The sequence below is a fragment of the Crinia signifera genome, chromosome 4 (assembly GCF_055691185.1).
Source record: "Crinia signifera chromosome 4, ASM5569118v1, whole genome shotgun sequence".
Lineage (NCBI taxonomy): Eukaryota > Metazoa > Chordata > Amphibia > Anura > Myobatrachidae > Crinia > Crinia signifera.
In genome coordinates this window covers 152,679,396-152,697,282 of record NC_139220.1, presented here as the reverse complement: position 1 = coordinate 152,697,282, position 17,887 = coordinate 152,679,396, and the positions used below count along the sequence as shown (strand labels likewise).

At 45.4% G+C, this 17,887-nt stretch overlaps 1 protein-coding gene across 1 annotated transcript in view; it reads right to left on the bottom strand.

Moving 5' to 3' along the window:
- The window catches only part of MET (MET proto-oncogene, receptor tyrosine kinase), a 133,723-nt gene extending 129,830 nt beyond the window's left edge, over window positions 1-3,893 (bottom strand). The window contains exon 1 of the mRNA XM_083182794.1: window positions 3,612-3,893. Coding sequence (XP_083038920.1) covers window positions 3,612-3,689 — 78 coding nt within the window. The 5' untranslated portion in view covers window positions 3,690-3,893. The remainder of the gene's footprint in view (window positions 1-3,611) is intronic.
- Between the last annotated feature and the right edge of the window lie 13,994 nt (window positions 3,894-17,887).

Genomic DNA, 17,887 nt, shown 5'->3' with positions numbered 1-17,887 from the left:
TATTATTAATATCACAAAATAATTTAATTTCATATATTATTACCTAATAGGCATTTTAGGCTAATATCATCTAGAGGTGTGGAATGCCGGACAAACTCAGACATTTTATAAAGCGGCAATCATTTACAAGGCCTTGTAAATAATTGCTGCTTGAAAAAATACCCGGTTGTGAGCATCCTGTAAGTTCAGCGAACTTGGACACTATAACATATGCCCCGTTGTATTTATTCTTGAAGAATGTGCAGTCTTCCCCAGCCCACTTTACCATTAGATAGTCCTACATTATTACATGCAGTGCTCCGATATCAATAAAGTGCAACACAGACATAATCCCTCAAGAGCCACCTACATACAGTATATTTGTTACTTCAGTCACTCATGATCATAAAGGACGTTTTTAATTGTCAAAGGACTCACAAAATAAACCACATTATGGAAGCTGTTCTCTTTTTTATGCAACATTTTACAAATAATAGGATTAAGGATCTTGACCTTGGTTCCCTGTAACTGCCATGTTTATGCTAATATAACTTTATTGATGAAGAGCAGAACACAGGTGAATGTGGCAACAAATGTATCCCAGAAGGGAAGCACATATAACCTTTATGACATGTTACGTTAATGTTAAGCAGTGTCCTCATACTTCATATGTCCTCATAGGTGCACTACTATTAAACAAGGAGATACATTATTCACATATTATTCTGATTCTTGTAGGTAAGAATTTCATCACCAGCTTTCATGGATTCACATGATAGATAGCAGGAAACTATGATTTTTAAGTAATAAAATGTAAGTTATTTGTGAAAGAAAATGATGCAAGTTTCACAGGTACAAAGTTCGCACCTTTGTTTTTTGAGCAGAGAGGCCCACAGAAGTGGAAGGTATTGCTCACCCCACCCCCAACCAATATCCTCTGATTTTGTCCAACAGTAACAATAGCCTACCTGATGTGATTAATAAGCAGATCTTTATATGCTTACTTTCAGACAAGAGGAAGTTGTAATTATAAGGGGATTAGATGCTACAGCAAAACTCTATTTACATTATTAGCTAGTATTACTAATACTACAAAACTAGATGGAGATATGCTGAACTTCAATATGAGAGGTGAAAAAATGTCAATTTAATTATTTTGTGAAATTACCACTTCAAAGTGAAAAATAAGAAAACTCTATAGAGGAGATGCATCAAGAAATGAAGGTGATTATATATCAAAGATGGAAAAGATACAATTCTGAGAGATAAAGTACCAAACAATTATCTCCAGCATGTAAACTGTAAGATTCAAACTGACTAACTAGTACTCTATTGGAACCTACACAAGTAGCGATGGTAGGCCATGTTATTACATCGCTCAGAAAACGCCACTACATTGCTCAGTATGTAGGGGCATAGTGATAGAGATGCGCAGTCCCGCACATCACTATCGTCCTGGCGATAAAATATACTTAATCGCAGGGATCAGGGCCAGTGTTCTCAGCTGCGAACACTGGCCCTGACAGATCGTTTAGCACATAGCACTGAAACATTGTTGTGTGCTGTGCGATTTTGCTGAGCATTCTGAGCAATCTAGCATAGCTCAGAATGCTTAGCAGGGTCGCTATGTGTGTAGGGCCCATTTGTCATAATTCTATCTCTCTCTGGACTTAATAAATTCACCCCCAAATGTGGAATGTACCAACCTTGTGCAGAACATCCTGATCTTGCCACTTACTGCACTGATACTAATGGCATTTGGGTTTCCTAGCACGGCGCCCCCGATTTTGATCGAAGTGCATATTATGCAATCGAATCGCATGCAATATAGCTTCGGGCTCGCTCGCCACACTATCTAAAATCAACCCCACGCCGATGTGGATAGTGGGGGTATGAAAAGGTCGGAGGACGCATACCACCGCCCCTCGCAGACTCGCCACACTTCGGGTTGGCGTTGATAGTGGGGGTGGCGTTGACAATAGGGGTGCATTTAACATTGTAAGCACCCATCAGGGTGCTTGTACAATTAAAAATCTCATCGCATGCCATTTGCTGGCATGCGATGCTATGCGATATTTCATTGTACAAGCACTCCTGTTAATTTAACAGGAAGATCGCATCGGATGCATCGCGCACCACTAAATACGGTATGCGATGGGCGCCTTCCTAGGAAACAGGTACCGGCATTTGTACTTACATAAGACATTAGTATCGCATAAAGCAGCTCTAATGATAAGAGCTGCCCTTTGCAATGGCCACCAGTCCATGGACGTCCAGGTTTATGACCCCCAAGTCATGCACAGCAGGACACAGCAGCTGTGGGGAATTCTGGGAGGGATCTGATCAGATCCATCTGACAGAACTGATGTGGTAAGAAGCCCATAGGCTTCTATAGAGTAGTGCCAGCTTCTTATGGCATTGCCCTCTACATTGGAAACCCAGCTTCTGGGGCTTAGTACATATGTAAAGTGCAGTAACACCCCCAAACACTGGGTTTTTACCACATTTTCCCATTAGTATATCACACTCTAATAGAGATAAAGTGGAGAAGTTGTCCATATTAATCCACCAATCAGCTTCTAACCAGCTGTGCTATAAACATGATAGTTACTGTATAAGGTTGGTAAAGGCATGTTCACCATCTATCGCAAAGGTTGGATAAATTACCTGGAATCATCTTGTCCTCCTACATATACTATCCTGCTCCAACATTGTATTAACCCATAGTGAACAGTGCATACCTGTTACTATTATTTCGGCATTTGATAATGTTCAATGATAAATATTTGTGCTCTTCTAATTGCTTTTGCAAAGAACCAAAGCACAAGAGACAGGTAATATAATTCTGGGGCTGTCTTGCAATATAACATATGTTACTTGTAGCATCTTAAAATTTTCTAAACATAATAGCAGACCTGGAAATGACAGAATGAGGTGATGACTGGCTGCATGTAACACTTGGAATCACAGGCTGCCAGCTCAGTTATGCCAATCAGTGCAGTGCCCCCACTCCTCATGCCAACTCTGCCATCCTGGCCCGATGTCTCATCACAGGAACTCCCTGATTTCTCTGCCTCTGGCACCTGCACAACTTGCACTCTAACACCAGGAAACCACTGCAATCAAGCTGAATGCTCGGGATATTTCTGTACATACTCATATCTATCACATTAACCCTACTTTCACCAATTAATAAAAAAAAAACACCCACCCTGTGATCAGTATGCCATGGTCAACGCATTCCACACCTCAGGGTTGGAATGCTCCAAAGTGCAGTTCTTACGCTTTTGGAGCCAAGAAACTGTTGCTCTTACCATTGGTATTATAAATACTGTATACTGTACCTGGGACCCCTGGGCTGGCATAACTATGCGTGGCTGGGGTGCATGTTTTATTGTCCTGGCATGTACAGAATTCATAAAATCGTAACATTGCTCTTCCTCCATAGACTATATTGCGCCTCCATATCCCGTTATAGAGCAGAGCGCTGGCTCCGGCAGGTGGGGTGGGCATAACTATCGCACAAGTTACTGAGTGCCACCTGTGCCCTGCCGGGACATCCCACCACATCTCCCAGACAGCACGGGGAAGCTTAGCCCATGCTAAGTAAATGCTTTGCCCTGCAATCCTACCTGCAGCCCGCTGTAGATGAGGCGAAGAGTAACGGAGACGGGCAGACGCAGCAGCTCCCACATGGCCATGAACCACATCTGTGTAAGGTGCCCGCGGTGTCCCAACGCCCGTCAGGTGGAGCACAGGGAACCAGAGGGAATCACAGCAGCAGCAGCAGCAACACCAGGTCCCGAGTCTCCTGCCCGCATCAGCCCCGGCTCAGTGAGTCAGTCCCAGGAATCCGCCGTGTAGGAATCAGGGACTGAATCAGCCGGGAGAGGGAGGGAGCTGCCAGTGTCCGATTGGTTTCCATGCACTCGGCAGCGCTGCTCCCAGCTCCTCCTCACCTCCAGGGGTGTGATACAGCAGCGAGCAGCACACACAGGATGGGCATGACATACACAGTGCTGTAGTCCGCGTTCACAGTCCACACAACTCATTGCAGTTGCCAACAGCAACTTGCTATCACATATATCAGTAACAGTAACAAACCTGCGGTGGTGGTGTTAGTTATACAGGACACAGTAAAGTGAAATAAAAAAGAGCTAAACTGCATGTTAGGTGGGCACATTTAATGGTGCAGATAGCCTTGGTGCTAGACAGTGGGGTTTATATACTAAGATGGGAGTGCTACTGTAGATGGGATATTGCGCTAGCAACCATTAAAAATCTACTTTTTTGTTTGGCACACTGGTTCCCAAACTGTATGCCGCGGCACCCTGGGGTGCCTCAGAGCACTTGCAGGGGTGCCCTGGGATGGTGGTCTAGGTCCAATTCATTTTATTTATGGTCAATGTAATAGGGAAAATCAGTGCTTGTGGCTTCCAATCATAAAATGGGTGAACAACCCGGACTGAATACTGTCCCTCACAACATAACTGGACTTAAGGATCACATATAAACACAGTTTATTTAATGTAATATATATTTTTTTAAGTAATCAATAAGAACGTTTAAGGGGTCCCACAAAAAATTTCTGATACTCCAGGATGCCGTGATTTCAAAAAGTTTGGGAACCCCTGGTTTAGCACCTTGTACAAGATAATAAAACACTCCAGCATTCATAAACTCAGTCCATATTTAGTAGGCTGTGATTGGGCAACCATTGTCTTTATTATGGGGCATACACATGGAGCGGTCCATGCTTCATTTATAAAAAATCGGTACTTATATGTTAGTTTTGCGCCCACTATAGTTAGTACTCTCATGCCCCACCTATCCATGTCAGCATGGAGTTGAATTTATATAGTGTGGCGAGGGGAAGCGGAAAACTAAGCAAATAGCTTAGTGGGCCCCAACTAACATATAAGTACCATCAGATCGCTTCGATATGGGGCTTAAATCGCCTGTGTGTATGCCCCATAAGAGCGTTAGCTGATAAACAACTTACAGGATCAGGAGATCGCATCTTGGGCCTTAGGGTGAACATATACGTACCGATTCTGCCGATTGTGCTAAATTAGCATTGCATTGCATGCATTGTGCATGCGATGTGCATGCAATGCGATAAAAAGACAGTACAAAAAGTATGTGCAGCACATTCTTTTGTACTGTGCGATGAGGTGCCGCGGGAGCAAGCATCTCATAGCACACATCGCATCGGCAGCATCGGTAGGTGTATGGGCACCATCATTCAGATCTGAGCTCAGTCCAAATTTGTTTGGAAAATGGGGCAAAACCATGTGCACTGCAGATGTGGCAGATGTAACATGTGCAGAGAGCGTTAGATTTGTGTGAGTTCTTTTGTTTCTGTGCAGGGTAAATACTGGCTGCATTATTTTTGCATTACTATTTAGATTTCAGCTTCAACACACCACATCCAAATATAACTCTCTCTATACATGTTACATCTGCCCCACCTGTAGTGCACATGGTTTTGCCCATTTTCCAAACAAATTTGTACTGAGCTCAGATCTGAATAAGGCCCCTTATGTGCAGTTTGATATTTCTCCTTATCCCATAGAGAGCGGCTCACTTCTCTGCTGCTGGCAACTCCTATCGGGTCACTAGGGGTCACGCTGGATACACAAACTGCTTGGCTGATCAGGAGCGTGAAACCTGATTAGCCAAGTGATTGTAAAAGTGTTGGCTGTGCTGATGACTTTATTAATAAATAACTGTCAGTTACACAACTTATAGTATAAAATGATGCTTGTTGTTTTATTAAAGGGAGAGATATAGGGGGAAATTTACTAAAGGAAATTTGTAAAAAAAATAGGTGTATTTGTATCCAGAAATACACTTATTTTTGACATTTACAATCCCGAAAATACGGCAATTCATATTCATATTGATAGCACATCAATGCGACTACGAATTGCCGTATTTTCGGGATAGTAAATGTCAAAAATGAGTGTATTTCTGGATACAAATACACCTATTTTTTTACAAATTTCCTTTAGTAAATTTCCCCCATAGTAATTGATGTTATTTTACTTAATGCATATATATATATATATATATATATATATATATATATATAATGTCAGATAGTTTATTAATTTCTAGATTCTTAACTGTAATGATGTTGTAGAATAGGTCCCCAAATAATAGTGCAGAAAAAAAAGTACCTTCATAATAATATATAATCATTTTTATTTATATAAGGCTGTTTCTCAAGGCACAATGCACATAGGGCCTGATTTTGGTTCACTTGCAGAAACAAATTCTCTCACAAATGGACAAAACCACGTGCACTGCAGGTGAGGCAGATGTGACATGTGCAGATATTAGTTTTGGATGATATTTTGTTTCTGCGCAGAGTAAATATTGCCTGCTTTATTTTTACACTGCAATATAGATATCAGTTTGAAGTACAAACCCCACTCAAATCTAACTCTCTGCACATGTCACACCTGTCCCACCTGCAGTGCACATGGTTTTGTCCATTAACGAGTGAATTTGCATTTGCAAGTGAACCAGAATCAGGCCCATAATTCAGCCGTTACAGTATGTTTTAGGAAATCTAGCAAGTATTGATAATAACATTGCTGCCTGCAATATTGGTTTGTTTGTTTGTTTGCAATTATTTTCTGTGGTATTTATTTTCTTCTAACTCAGCATAATATACATGCTAATATGATGACACCCATGAAGTTAATTCCAAATGCAAATGAACCTTTCTTGCTTTCTTTTGAAAAAAGCATTTCAGGGAGATTGTGAAGGTGACATCTATAATGGTGCGTACACATGGGGGCGATTATTGCAAATATCGCTGGCAATGTGGTCGCTGAGCGACCATATTGCCAGCGATGGGAGTGTGCACCAGCGATAAATCGCAGGGTGCGCGCTCCCGTTTTCAGCCCCTGAATGGTCGCTGGTCGGAGGAGCATGCTCCTCCGACCAGCGACTTCCACTGCCTCTTCCCCCGGCACTGTGACATTTTCATCTGCGACCATCTCTGGTCGCAGATGAAATCGGGACACTGAGCAATATGATTGCTGAGCAATATATTGCCAGTGATCACATTGCCCTGTGTGTACGCACCTTAAGTGCGGATATGCAGTGGCAAATTTCCCATTAGGCACATGCTGGGGGGCGGCACTTGGATGCTTGTTTTAGTACTGTCAGCCTAAAATGCACCAGTAACTGAAAAATAATTCCATTGTACTGTAACAAATGCCATCTTGAATAGAGTGTAAATGGATAGGACACGCACATGCTGCCATTGTTAGCTGTCCTACTTAGTAAATATAAATAAAGGATGATAATAATAATAAATATGTATGCATAATTCAAAATCTTAAAAGTCAGTGGCTCTTTTATAATTCTAATTACCGGTAATTGCCACAATTAATTGAGGGCTTATATCAATCAATGAAAATAATAAAATTAGGGAAGGGGGGGGGGGGGGTTTGTTACTGTTGTGCCTAGGGGTGCCCTCCCCTGTAAATTCGCCCCTGTGGATATATATTGCTACATCTGAGAGGTGTGCGATAATATGACTGACATCCAGATGTAGATGGGCACCAAAGCATTTAGTAAGATCTACTGTACTTGTTGAAGAAAAGACACTAATATGTGGGATACTGTGGGAGAACATTCATACAGGTGCCTCCTTACTGCTGATCCTCTTGAATTGCCTGCTGTGTGCCGACTCATTGAACCAAATTGGGTGATATTGTTCAAGTTTACCTTTATGGTTACCTTTTGAGTGCTTATTGTTTGTGTGCACTTTTTTATATTCATTTGTCAGGGCTTGTCAAAGTATTGGTTCCATATAAATGGCCATAGGGATCATTGTGCCTCATAACCAATGCTGGGAAATGCCACTGATGATCCCTTTTGCATGCATATAGCTCTGTTTTATTTTTTTATTTTCTTTTGTAATTGTAACAGCTGAATAATAGGGACAGGGAGATTGCTACTATTTCAGGGAGATGCAGAATGCAGGAGGGTAGGCACATATGGTCCAGAGGCCCCTGTTACACTACTGTAGCAACGCCCCTAGCTTCCGTCCCCACGGCATCGTCAGCAGGCATCGGGGCGTTGCTGGGCAACGTCCCCGAGCGTCTCCGTCGGCGTGCCGGCGCGCTGACGTCATGCGCCCGGCAGTGCAGCGCACATCAGCGTCGGCGGGGATTTTGAATAAAGAGCCGGCGTCTGCCCAGGACAGGCGCCGGTTATAGCTTTTGCACCTCAGGGTCTCAAGTGTTCCTGGTTCCCACCTACCCGCTACTCCTGGTTCCTGTGCCCAGTCATCCTGCATCCTGTCGTTGATTCCCAGCCGTGTCCTCCGTTCTGTCTCCTGTACTCCTGGTGTCCGTGTGTTGTCCGTTATCCGTATCCTGGTTCCCGCTGCCTGTTGCCTCCTCGGTGCACAGATAAGTGGGGTCTACCCCCAGACAGCCCTTACTCGTATTCTGATATTGATGAAACACCTCTGTGTATTGTTACACCTGTTTGGAATAGTATTGTGTTACATCTTTGCGTATTGTTACGTTCACCCTGTTGTCTACGGAGCAAGGGTGACCTCGCCCTTCTTGGGTTAGTTAGTTATCCCCTTGTTCATCCTTGGCATTGGTGGCGGCGTTGTCAACCCTTAAGACCTGGTGGCATCGGGGGCGGAGCCTGACTAACGGGCTCTGTCGAACGCGGCTATTATAGGCGAAGGCTAGCACAGCACGCGCCCGCCAATCTCATTCGGTGACAACGGAGTCAGGGTTGGCGAGGACACCCAGTTATCATAACATTATAACCGGCCAAACTATACTCTGGGACTGTTCGCTGCCCCTACAGCTCAGAGGTTCGGTAGTCATTGTGAGCCCCAGTCATGGATCCGACACAACAGGCTGCTGCCCAATCTCTTGCAGGACAGATGCACACGCTGACGCAGAAATTGCAAGAGCTCACCCTACGGGTAAACTCACACGAGCAACGGTCACAGTCGAGCTCCTCCTCCGGTAGGGGTCTGGAGCCTAAGTTAAATCTCCCTGACCGTTTTTCAGGTGACCGGTCCCAGTTCTTTAATTTTAAACAGTCATGCAGGCTTTATTTCAAATTACGCCCAGTGTCTTCCGGTTCTGAAGCTCAACGGGTAGGAATGGTTATATCACTCCTGCAGGGAGATCCTCAGTCTTGGGCCTTTGGCCTTCCTGATGGTGCTGAGGCTCTCTCTTCAGTGGATGCATTTTTCTCAGCTATGGGGTTATTATATGATGACCCGGACCGGACGGCCTCGGCTGAGTCAAATCTTAGGGCCTTGCGTCAAGGGCAGGACACAGCTGAGGCATACTGTACTAAGTTCAGACGTTGGGCTATTGATTCTGGCTGGAATGACCCAGCGCTCCGTAGTCAGTTTCGGATTGGTCTATCCGAATCCCTTAAGGATGCATTAGTGCATTACCCCACTCCCAAAGACATAGATGGGATCATGCAGTTAGCCATTAAGGTGGATAGGAGATTTCGGGAGCGGCAGAGAGAGAGACGGTCTGGAGTGCTGCCTTCCTCATCTGCAGACGAGTCTACCAAGGTACCCGGAGACGAGCCTATGCAATTGGGGGCCACTCGACTATCTTCCTCCGAAAAGAACCGCCGACGTCTCAAGGGCCTCTGTTTGTATTGTGGGGGTCCCGGTCACCTTGCTGTTGCTTGTCCGCTGAAGGCGGGAAAAGACAGGGCCTAAGTGATACTTGGGGGGTTCACTTGGGCCTGTCGAGCTTTTCTCCCTCAGATTCCGTATTGATTCAGGTATCAGTCTCTGTGACCGACCGTTCTTGGAACGGATCTGCCTTTGTGGATTGTGGGGCGGCCGGTAACTTCATTGATGAAGGCCTGGTGCAACGATTGGGCCTCATGCCCATACCCTTGGCCAATCACGTCTCTGTATGTGGGTTGGATGGCCGTCCACTGTCCAAAGGCGGTATATCTTTTAGGACTCCCTCCCTTCGTCTGTCGGTGGGGGCTCTTCACTCCGAAGATATCACCTTTCTTATATTTCACTGTCCTCTCACTCCAATTGTCCTGGGACTGCCTTGGTTGAAAAAACACAACCCTGAATTTAATTGGGAAACTGGTGAGATCACTCGGTGGGGAAGGTCCTGTTCGGATGTTTGTCTCACTCTCCCTCTCCGTGTGATGCACCCTGATCTTCAAGCTCTCCCTCCTCAGTACCGTGATTTTTCGGATGTTTTTTCTAAAAAAGATGCCAACACCTTGCCTCCTCATCGCCCCTTTGATTGTGCCATTGATTTAGTGTCTAATGCCAGACTTCCTAAGGGTCGTTTATATGCGTTATCCGCACCTGAGTCCCAAGCCGTGGACCTCTACATTACAGAAAGTCTTGAAAAGGGGTTTATTCGGCCCTCAAAATCACCGGTAGGGGCGGGGTTTTTCTTTGTAGAGAAGAAAGATGGGTCTTTACGGCCCTGTATTGATTACAGAGCCCTTAACAAAATTACGGTCAAAAATTCCTACCCATTACCCCTCATCTCCGTATTATTTGACCAGATTCGGGAGGCAGTTATTTTTTCCAAAATAGACCTCAGGGGGGCCTACAACTTAATCAGAATTAAAAGTGGAGATGAGTGGAAGACCGCGTTTAATACCCACTCGGGGCATTTTGAGTATCTTGTGATGCCTTTTGGTCTAGCTAACGCCCCGGCAGTCTTCCAAGACTTTATTAATGAGGTCCTTCGGCCGTTTTTAGGGGTTTTTGCCGTAGTTTACTTGGACGACATTCTCATTTTTTCCAAATCTCTTCCCGAGCATCGGCAGCACGTCCTCCTGGTGCTGCAGAAGCTACGGGAGAATCATTTATATGCCAAGTTGGAAAAATGTGAATTTGAAGTGTCACAAGTGACTTTCTTAGGGTATATTATTTCCCCTCAAGGTTTCTCCATGGATCCATCTAAGGTTCAGGCCATTCAATCCTGGGCTCGCCCAACCACGCTCAAGGCCATTCAGCGATTTCTTGGTTTTTCTAATTACTATCGCAAATTTATCCGCTCCTTCTCGGACATCGTGGCCCCCATAGTGGACTTGACTCGGAAAGGGGCTGACCCAGGACAATGGCCTCAACTGGCGATGGATTCTTTTGAAAAATTAAAGAAAGCGTTTTGCTCAGCCCCAATTCTGCACCACCCAGATCCCAGGCTACCCTTTTTAATCGAAGTCGACGCCTCTGATGTGGGTGCTGGAGCAGTCCTGTCTCAGAAGGGGCCACAGGATCTAAAGATTCATCCCTGTGCTTACTTCTCCCGCAAGTTCTCTCCAGCCGAGAGAAATTATGATGTAGGCAATCGTGAGTTATTGGCCATCAAATGGGCGTTTGAGGAGTGGCGTCACTGGCTTGAGGGAGCTCAGCATACCATCACAGTGATCACCGATCACAAGAATCTTTCTTATATTGAGTCCGCCAAACGCCTCAATCCACGACAGGCTCGGTGGGCACTCTTTTTCACCAGATTCCGGTTTATTATCACCTTTAGGCCAGGTTCTAAGAACGTGAAGGCGGATGCCCTCTCCCGCAGTTTTCAGACTTTCCAGGGATCTGAGGTGAAAGCATCCCCCATCGTCCCTTGCTCGGTCATCATGGCGGTCCTGACCCAAGATTTAGCCACCTTAGTGATTGCTGCCCAAGCGTCGGCTCCTCAACAGACCCCACAGGACCGTTTATTTATTCCCCAGAAATTACGGGAGGCGGTTCTCAGGGATTTTCACTCGGCAAAAAGCTCCGGGCATCCAGGTATTGCCAAAACTTTTGAACAGTTAGCCAGGACTGTTTGGTGGCCCTCTATGAGGCAAGATGTCGACAGATTTGTGGCCTCATGTCTGGTCTGTGCGCGACACAAATCTTCTCGACAGTCTCCGATTGGGCCGCTGTTTCCCTTGTCCATTCCTGAAAAACCATGGTCCCATATTTCTATGGACTTTATCGTTGACCTTCCTCCGTCTAGCAAGTTCACCACCATCTGGGTTACTGTGGATAGATTTTCCAAAATGGCTCACTTTACTCCATTACATGGGCTCCCTACAGCTAAACTCCTAGCGAATTTATTCATCACCAACATTTTTAGGCTTCACGGACTCCCGGTTGATATTGTCTCGGATAGAGGTTCCCAGTTCGTGGCCAGGTTTTGGAAACAGTTTTGTTCAGCCTTAGGGATTCAGGTCAGTCTCTCCTCTGGTTACCACCCGCAGTCGAATGGACAGACCGAGAGGGTCAACCAGGCTTTGGAACAATACCTCCGCTGTTTCGTTTCAAAGTGCCAGGACAATTGGGCTGAGCTTATTCCATTAGCGGAGTTTGCATATAATAACTCTTATCATACAGCTATTAAGAGCTCTCCTTTTTTCTGCAACTCAGGTTTTCACCCCAAATGTAGTTCGTTCATGCCCCCGGTTGATCCGTCAAGATCCTTGTCCACTGTCTCGTTTTTTAGGAAAGCCTGGAAGAATGTACACATAGCCCTTAGACAATCCTCAGCCCGGTCTAAGATTTTCTTTGATAGGCATAGAAGACCATGTCTCTTTAAAGTGGGTCAGAGAGTATGGTTATCCACACGCCATATTAGACTTCGACAGCAATGCCCCAAGCTGGGTCCCAGGTTTATCGGTCCATTTCAGATTATCGGACAAATCAACCCGGTGGCATTCAGACTTCAGCTTCCCAGGTCTCTGCGCATCAATAATGTCTTTCATTGTTCCCTGCTCAAACCTGTCGTCGGAACCCTTCCATCCAGCTCTACACGTACTCAAAGACCTGTCTTGGTTAGGGGGCATAAGGAGTATGTGGTGGAACATATCTTGGATTCCAAGGTAGTCAGGGGTCAGCTCAAGTTTCTTGTCCATTGGAAGTGGTTTGGAGATGAGGAAAGATCTTGGGTCCCAGAAAAGTTTTTGCATGCGCCCAGGCTAAGAGCGGAGTTTTTTAGAAAATTTCCCTGGAAACCAGGTTCTAAGGGTTCGGTGACCCCTCCTCAAGGGGGGGGTACTGTTACACTACTGTCCCGGACCCGCCGGGACAGACAGTGTAGACGAGTGCCGGGGGAGACGTCGGGGGCGTCACGTAGCAACGCCCCTAGCTTCCGTCCCCACGGCATCGTCAGCAGGCATCGGGGCGTTGCTGGGCAACGTCCCCGAGCGTCTCCGTCGGCGTGCCGGCGCGCTGACGTCATGCGCCCGGCAGTGCAGCGCACATCAGCGTCGGCGGGGATTTTGAATAAAGAGCCGGCGTCTGCCCAGGACAGGCGCCGGTTATAGCTTTTGCACCTCAGGGTCTCAAGTGTTCCTGGTTCCCACCTACCCGCTACTCCTGGTTCCTGTGCCCAGTCATCCTGCATCCTGTCGTTGATTCCCAGCCGTGTCCTCCGTTCTGTCTCCTGTACTCCTGGTGTCCGTGTGTTGTCCGTTATCCGTATCCTGGTTCCCGCTGCCTGTTGCCTCCTCGGTGCACAGATAAGTGGGGTCTACCCCCAGACAGCCCTTACTCGTATTCTGATATTGATGAAACACCTCTGTGTATTGTTACACCTGTTTGGAATAGTATTGTGTTACATCTTTGCGTATTGTTATGTTCACCCTGTTGTCTACGGAGCGAAGGGTGACCTCGCCCTTCTTGGGTTAGTTAGTTATCCCCTTGTTCATCCTTGGCATTGGTGGCGGCGTTGTCAACCCTTAAGACCTGGTGGCATCGGGGGCGGAGCCTAACTAACGGGCTCTGTCGAATGCGGCTATTATAGGCGAAGCCTAGCACAGCACGCGCCCGCCAATCTCATTCGGTGACAACGGAGTCAGGGTTGGCGAGGACACCCAGTTATCATAACAGCCCCAGGCCAAGTTAAGGACATATTTATATAAAATGTTTTCTTGTATACATAACAACGTGATGGTCACGTGTCATGGTAACAACATCATAGGTGCTATGAAGATGCGCCAGGAGCTTGAACACCAAAAAACAAAAGTTGGATTAATTTTCATAGAACTAACACCCCTTCGACTTGACAGGTGTTCCCTCCCTTTCTTAGCAGGCACTGCGGGCAAGATCCTTCCCAGCCAACTGGTAGTTACAGGTCTGAGTTTGCATACACATGGTGCGATTTGAGCTTCCAATTTTGACTATATACTCAAAATCAGAAGAAAAGTTAGTACAAATCACACAGTGGGCCTCATTCAGGTTCATGCGCTCGCATGCACATTCGCAAGCACTCTTACAAAAAAAACCACACGCACGCATCGGGCGAAGGCACGCCTATAGTGCTAGCGAAATTATTCGCACGCAACCATACTTAAAAGGGGGGTGGACTATCATTGCGCGTACGTGTAACTGGTCGCTCGCACCCACACATTTTCGTACGCACACTCACCTCAGTCTGCTAACGGTGGGATTTGTTTGGTTGTGGCGCATTGGTTTGGTCAAAATAACTTTAGCAACAGAAGAAGTTTGTATCTGCTAACACTTGATTGCTGGTGGTATGCAATCAGAAGTTGTGCTGAGTTAATTGTCTCATGAAATCAACCATGTATTGGTGTCAATAGTGTGCAGGTGCCATTGATTTATCCATTGATTTATCCATTTCGTGCGTGTGTTTGCTCCGTACGAATGAGCACATTACAAGGAGCAAGGTGTGCGAAACTAAAAACCTGCTTTGAGCTTGCGAAAAGTTTTGCGTTTGAGGGGAACAATCCCTCTTGCACTCATGCGAAAGCACACCCACCACTCATAGTGAACGCCCATGTGTACGCCCATGTGTACGCCCAGTTTTGCTCATTATAATGGTCGCGCCCATGCTAACGCCCACTGCACGCCTACTACCTATGCACTCGTTCGCACGGAGAAATTTACGCGAAAGTTTGCTTGCGAGTACTTTTTTATCAGATTGCACATGCGCAGTGCGTTAGCTGCACATGCGCAATGGGGGTAGCAGGGTGAAACGTGCGAATTCGCATGCGTACGCGCCAATGTGAATAAGGGCCAGTGTGTATACAGCTTCCGATGCCAAAGCGCCCCCTATGAGATCAGCATTCCAAGAAAACATAGACTGTGCTGGTAAGCCAATTTTGACTTTATTGTGTATAGACTAGTCTTCTAGTATAGTCAAAATTCTCTATAGTCAAAATCTCAACTTAATATAGTCAAGATTGTATGGTTCTAGACTCCAATTGTTAGGAGCCGCCTACGGCGGGTCAGTGTCATTCATGTTCTGTTTGGAGTTATATGTTCTCTCCGGATCAGCACTCCAGATTTTGCTGATCCACCTTACCTGGTTTTCATGCATACCTTGGTATTTGGGTGTAGCTGCCTGCTAGGCCTCTTGGTATATAGGTATCCTGTCTGCACTGAGAACCTGCTGGTTATAGTCTTGTCAGAGTCTTGTTAAAGTCGTCAGTATTCCTGTGTTACTCATAGTATTCTGCTGGTTCCTGGTTTATTCCATGTTCCTAGACATTTTTTAGATTTCTAGCTAACAACTGTCTGTGTATACTCCAGAGTTCAGGTTATTCCAACCTGTTTCTGAGGAGTCCTGCAAGCATACCTGCCGTGTGCCCGAAATCTTGTCTGTAGCAAAGAATCATTACTCCAGTCTGTGTTCAACTTCTGTGAGTACCAGCGGCCTCCCCACACATAGTGGAGGAGGTTGCACCTTTCATTACCCTCTGCTGTTGGTATTCTCACAGCACCAGCAGGAACTCTAGGTTTTGTCCTGATACGATATTAGTGGGCCTCATCCCATACTTGAAAAACAGGGGCCACCCTAAGGTGGTCAGATGGGCACTGACTCGGGAAGTGGAGCCAAAGCAAGCTGCTACTTGAGGGACTGAGTGGGTCCCTAAGATATTGAAAAAAGAACAAGAGGGGGAAAAAAGTAGCGCTTACATCACAATAAAAAACATGAATTCATCAATAAAAAATGATAGCAATATGTGAAATCACATGTGGGTCACTCTACTAGTGCCCTCTGGTTGCCACTGAAAATGATTGAGTGGGATCCGCTCCTATATTTACCACCCAGATGGTGTGTACATGGGGGAAGAAAACAGTTAGAGAATTGTGTATATTTTCCACTGGATTCAGAAAAGTTTTGCGGGTCACCGTGGAGTTTTGTATCCATTTATGATTACATTTGTAGCAGATTTCTCCTTATAGTGGTGAAGATGGTATTACTCCGCTTGGAATCACGATGGTGTGGAAAGGAATCCTTTGTTTTCCCAAAAGAAGTTCTCCAGTACCTTTGAAGTTGAAGGAGGGGCGGCTGGTTGGATCCGAAAGTGCAAGTGCAAAAGTGGCAGTAAGGGGCCTGTAGAGTAGCAGCTCCTAACGCGTTTCACTGCCTCTAAGGACTTTTTCAAGGAAAAAAGCTGCCCTTAGAGGCAGTGAAATGTGTTGGAGGCTGCTACTTAGTCTAGTTAGTCTGCTACTTAGTCTAGTTCATACATCTACCCCAACTCCCCCCTCCGGCAATGTCTCCTCCTGGAGACAGCACACTGATCCGAAACACGTCAGGAGGTCTACTAGACACAGCAATCCACATCCCCAATTCACTGCCTGGACTAGCCTGGACAATTTAACCTTCAGTGGCATTCTCAGGTATGTCAACCACCACGTCTATCCACGCTCACATGCTTATTTCGATTACCAAAGGGACTCCAATCTCCATCGCTGTATGGGACTGATATTCCAGAAATTTGCTAAGGACTTTGAGCCTTATTTCCATGAGAGGCGGATGGTAACTATACTAACCTGAGATATTCCTACCAATCCAGGTGTACATAGGAACGGACAGTGGGATGATTTAGCTGTGCCAAACTTTTTTTATTCATTTATTCATTTTAAATGTAATAATTTTGCATGTCATTTTATACATATTGCTTTATTTTTATTCAGTGTAATTTTGAATGCAGTGGTACAATAAATGAAATACTACCTTCCAGTTAATAATTTGTAAAGTCAATCCAATAGTTATAGGCATTAGCGCTGCTATTTGTTGTATTTGTATGTTTAAGGCACCTGTTTTCACTAAAATCAGGTTTTAAGCAGCAGCTTGCACTGGTGAAGCGGCCCTTGTCAATTGCGCCCCCCTCCTGCCACACACTCCTCACGGAAGGTGTGACATATTCACGACTGCCACTCTGAGCGTTATTTGGCGGGCTGTCCCTAGCGCACATTAGGTGGGCTGAAAATACATTAAAAAAACTTTATCCCCCCCCCCCCCCCCAGTTAACTTGCGTTAAATGCAGCATATGCACTTAAAGGTAGTTCATACATCTGCCCCAATTTTGCCTATTGTATGGCATCCCCTGCGGTCCACCTCCGCCAACGCCAACACTCCGGTCCCCACTCCACCAGTGCTACCCTCTTTCAGCTGAAAAAAAAACCACACTGCCGCACAAGATGCGATCGGATTTGTTGGGACATAAGTAGAGTATAGCATATTACGTGTGATTGTGTCAATACAGTATTTCCCTAGTTAAGAGCAGTGAAATCTAATATTTATCAAATTAAAGGTAATCTGAGAAAAGTTCCATGCAGGTTCCAGCAAAAGCTGTATGTTTAATTAGAATGGGCAGGTAACACATTGCACATTGTTTCTGTGTGTTACATGCACCATCTGTAATATAAAGGTTAAGGTCACTAGCACATTAACAGATAACATTAGCCTATTCACATGTGGAGGGCAAGTCAAAGCCCAAGAGGTAGCTTAACTTGTAGTTATCCTTGTAATAGATAAGAATAATTGATGGACTCCTGGAGAGCATATTTGTTGTAGCCTGACAACTGAAAGTGTTTTGTTCACATTAGCTGATTTTAGTCTGACTTCAGGAAAGGACAGTTTACTTATTAGAGGCCATAAATCTG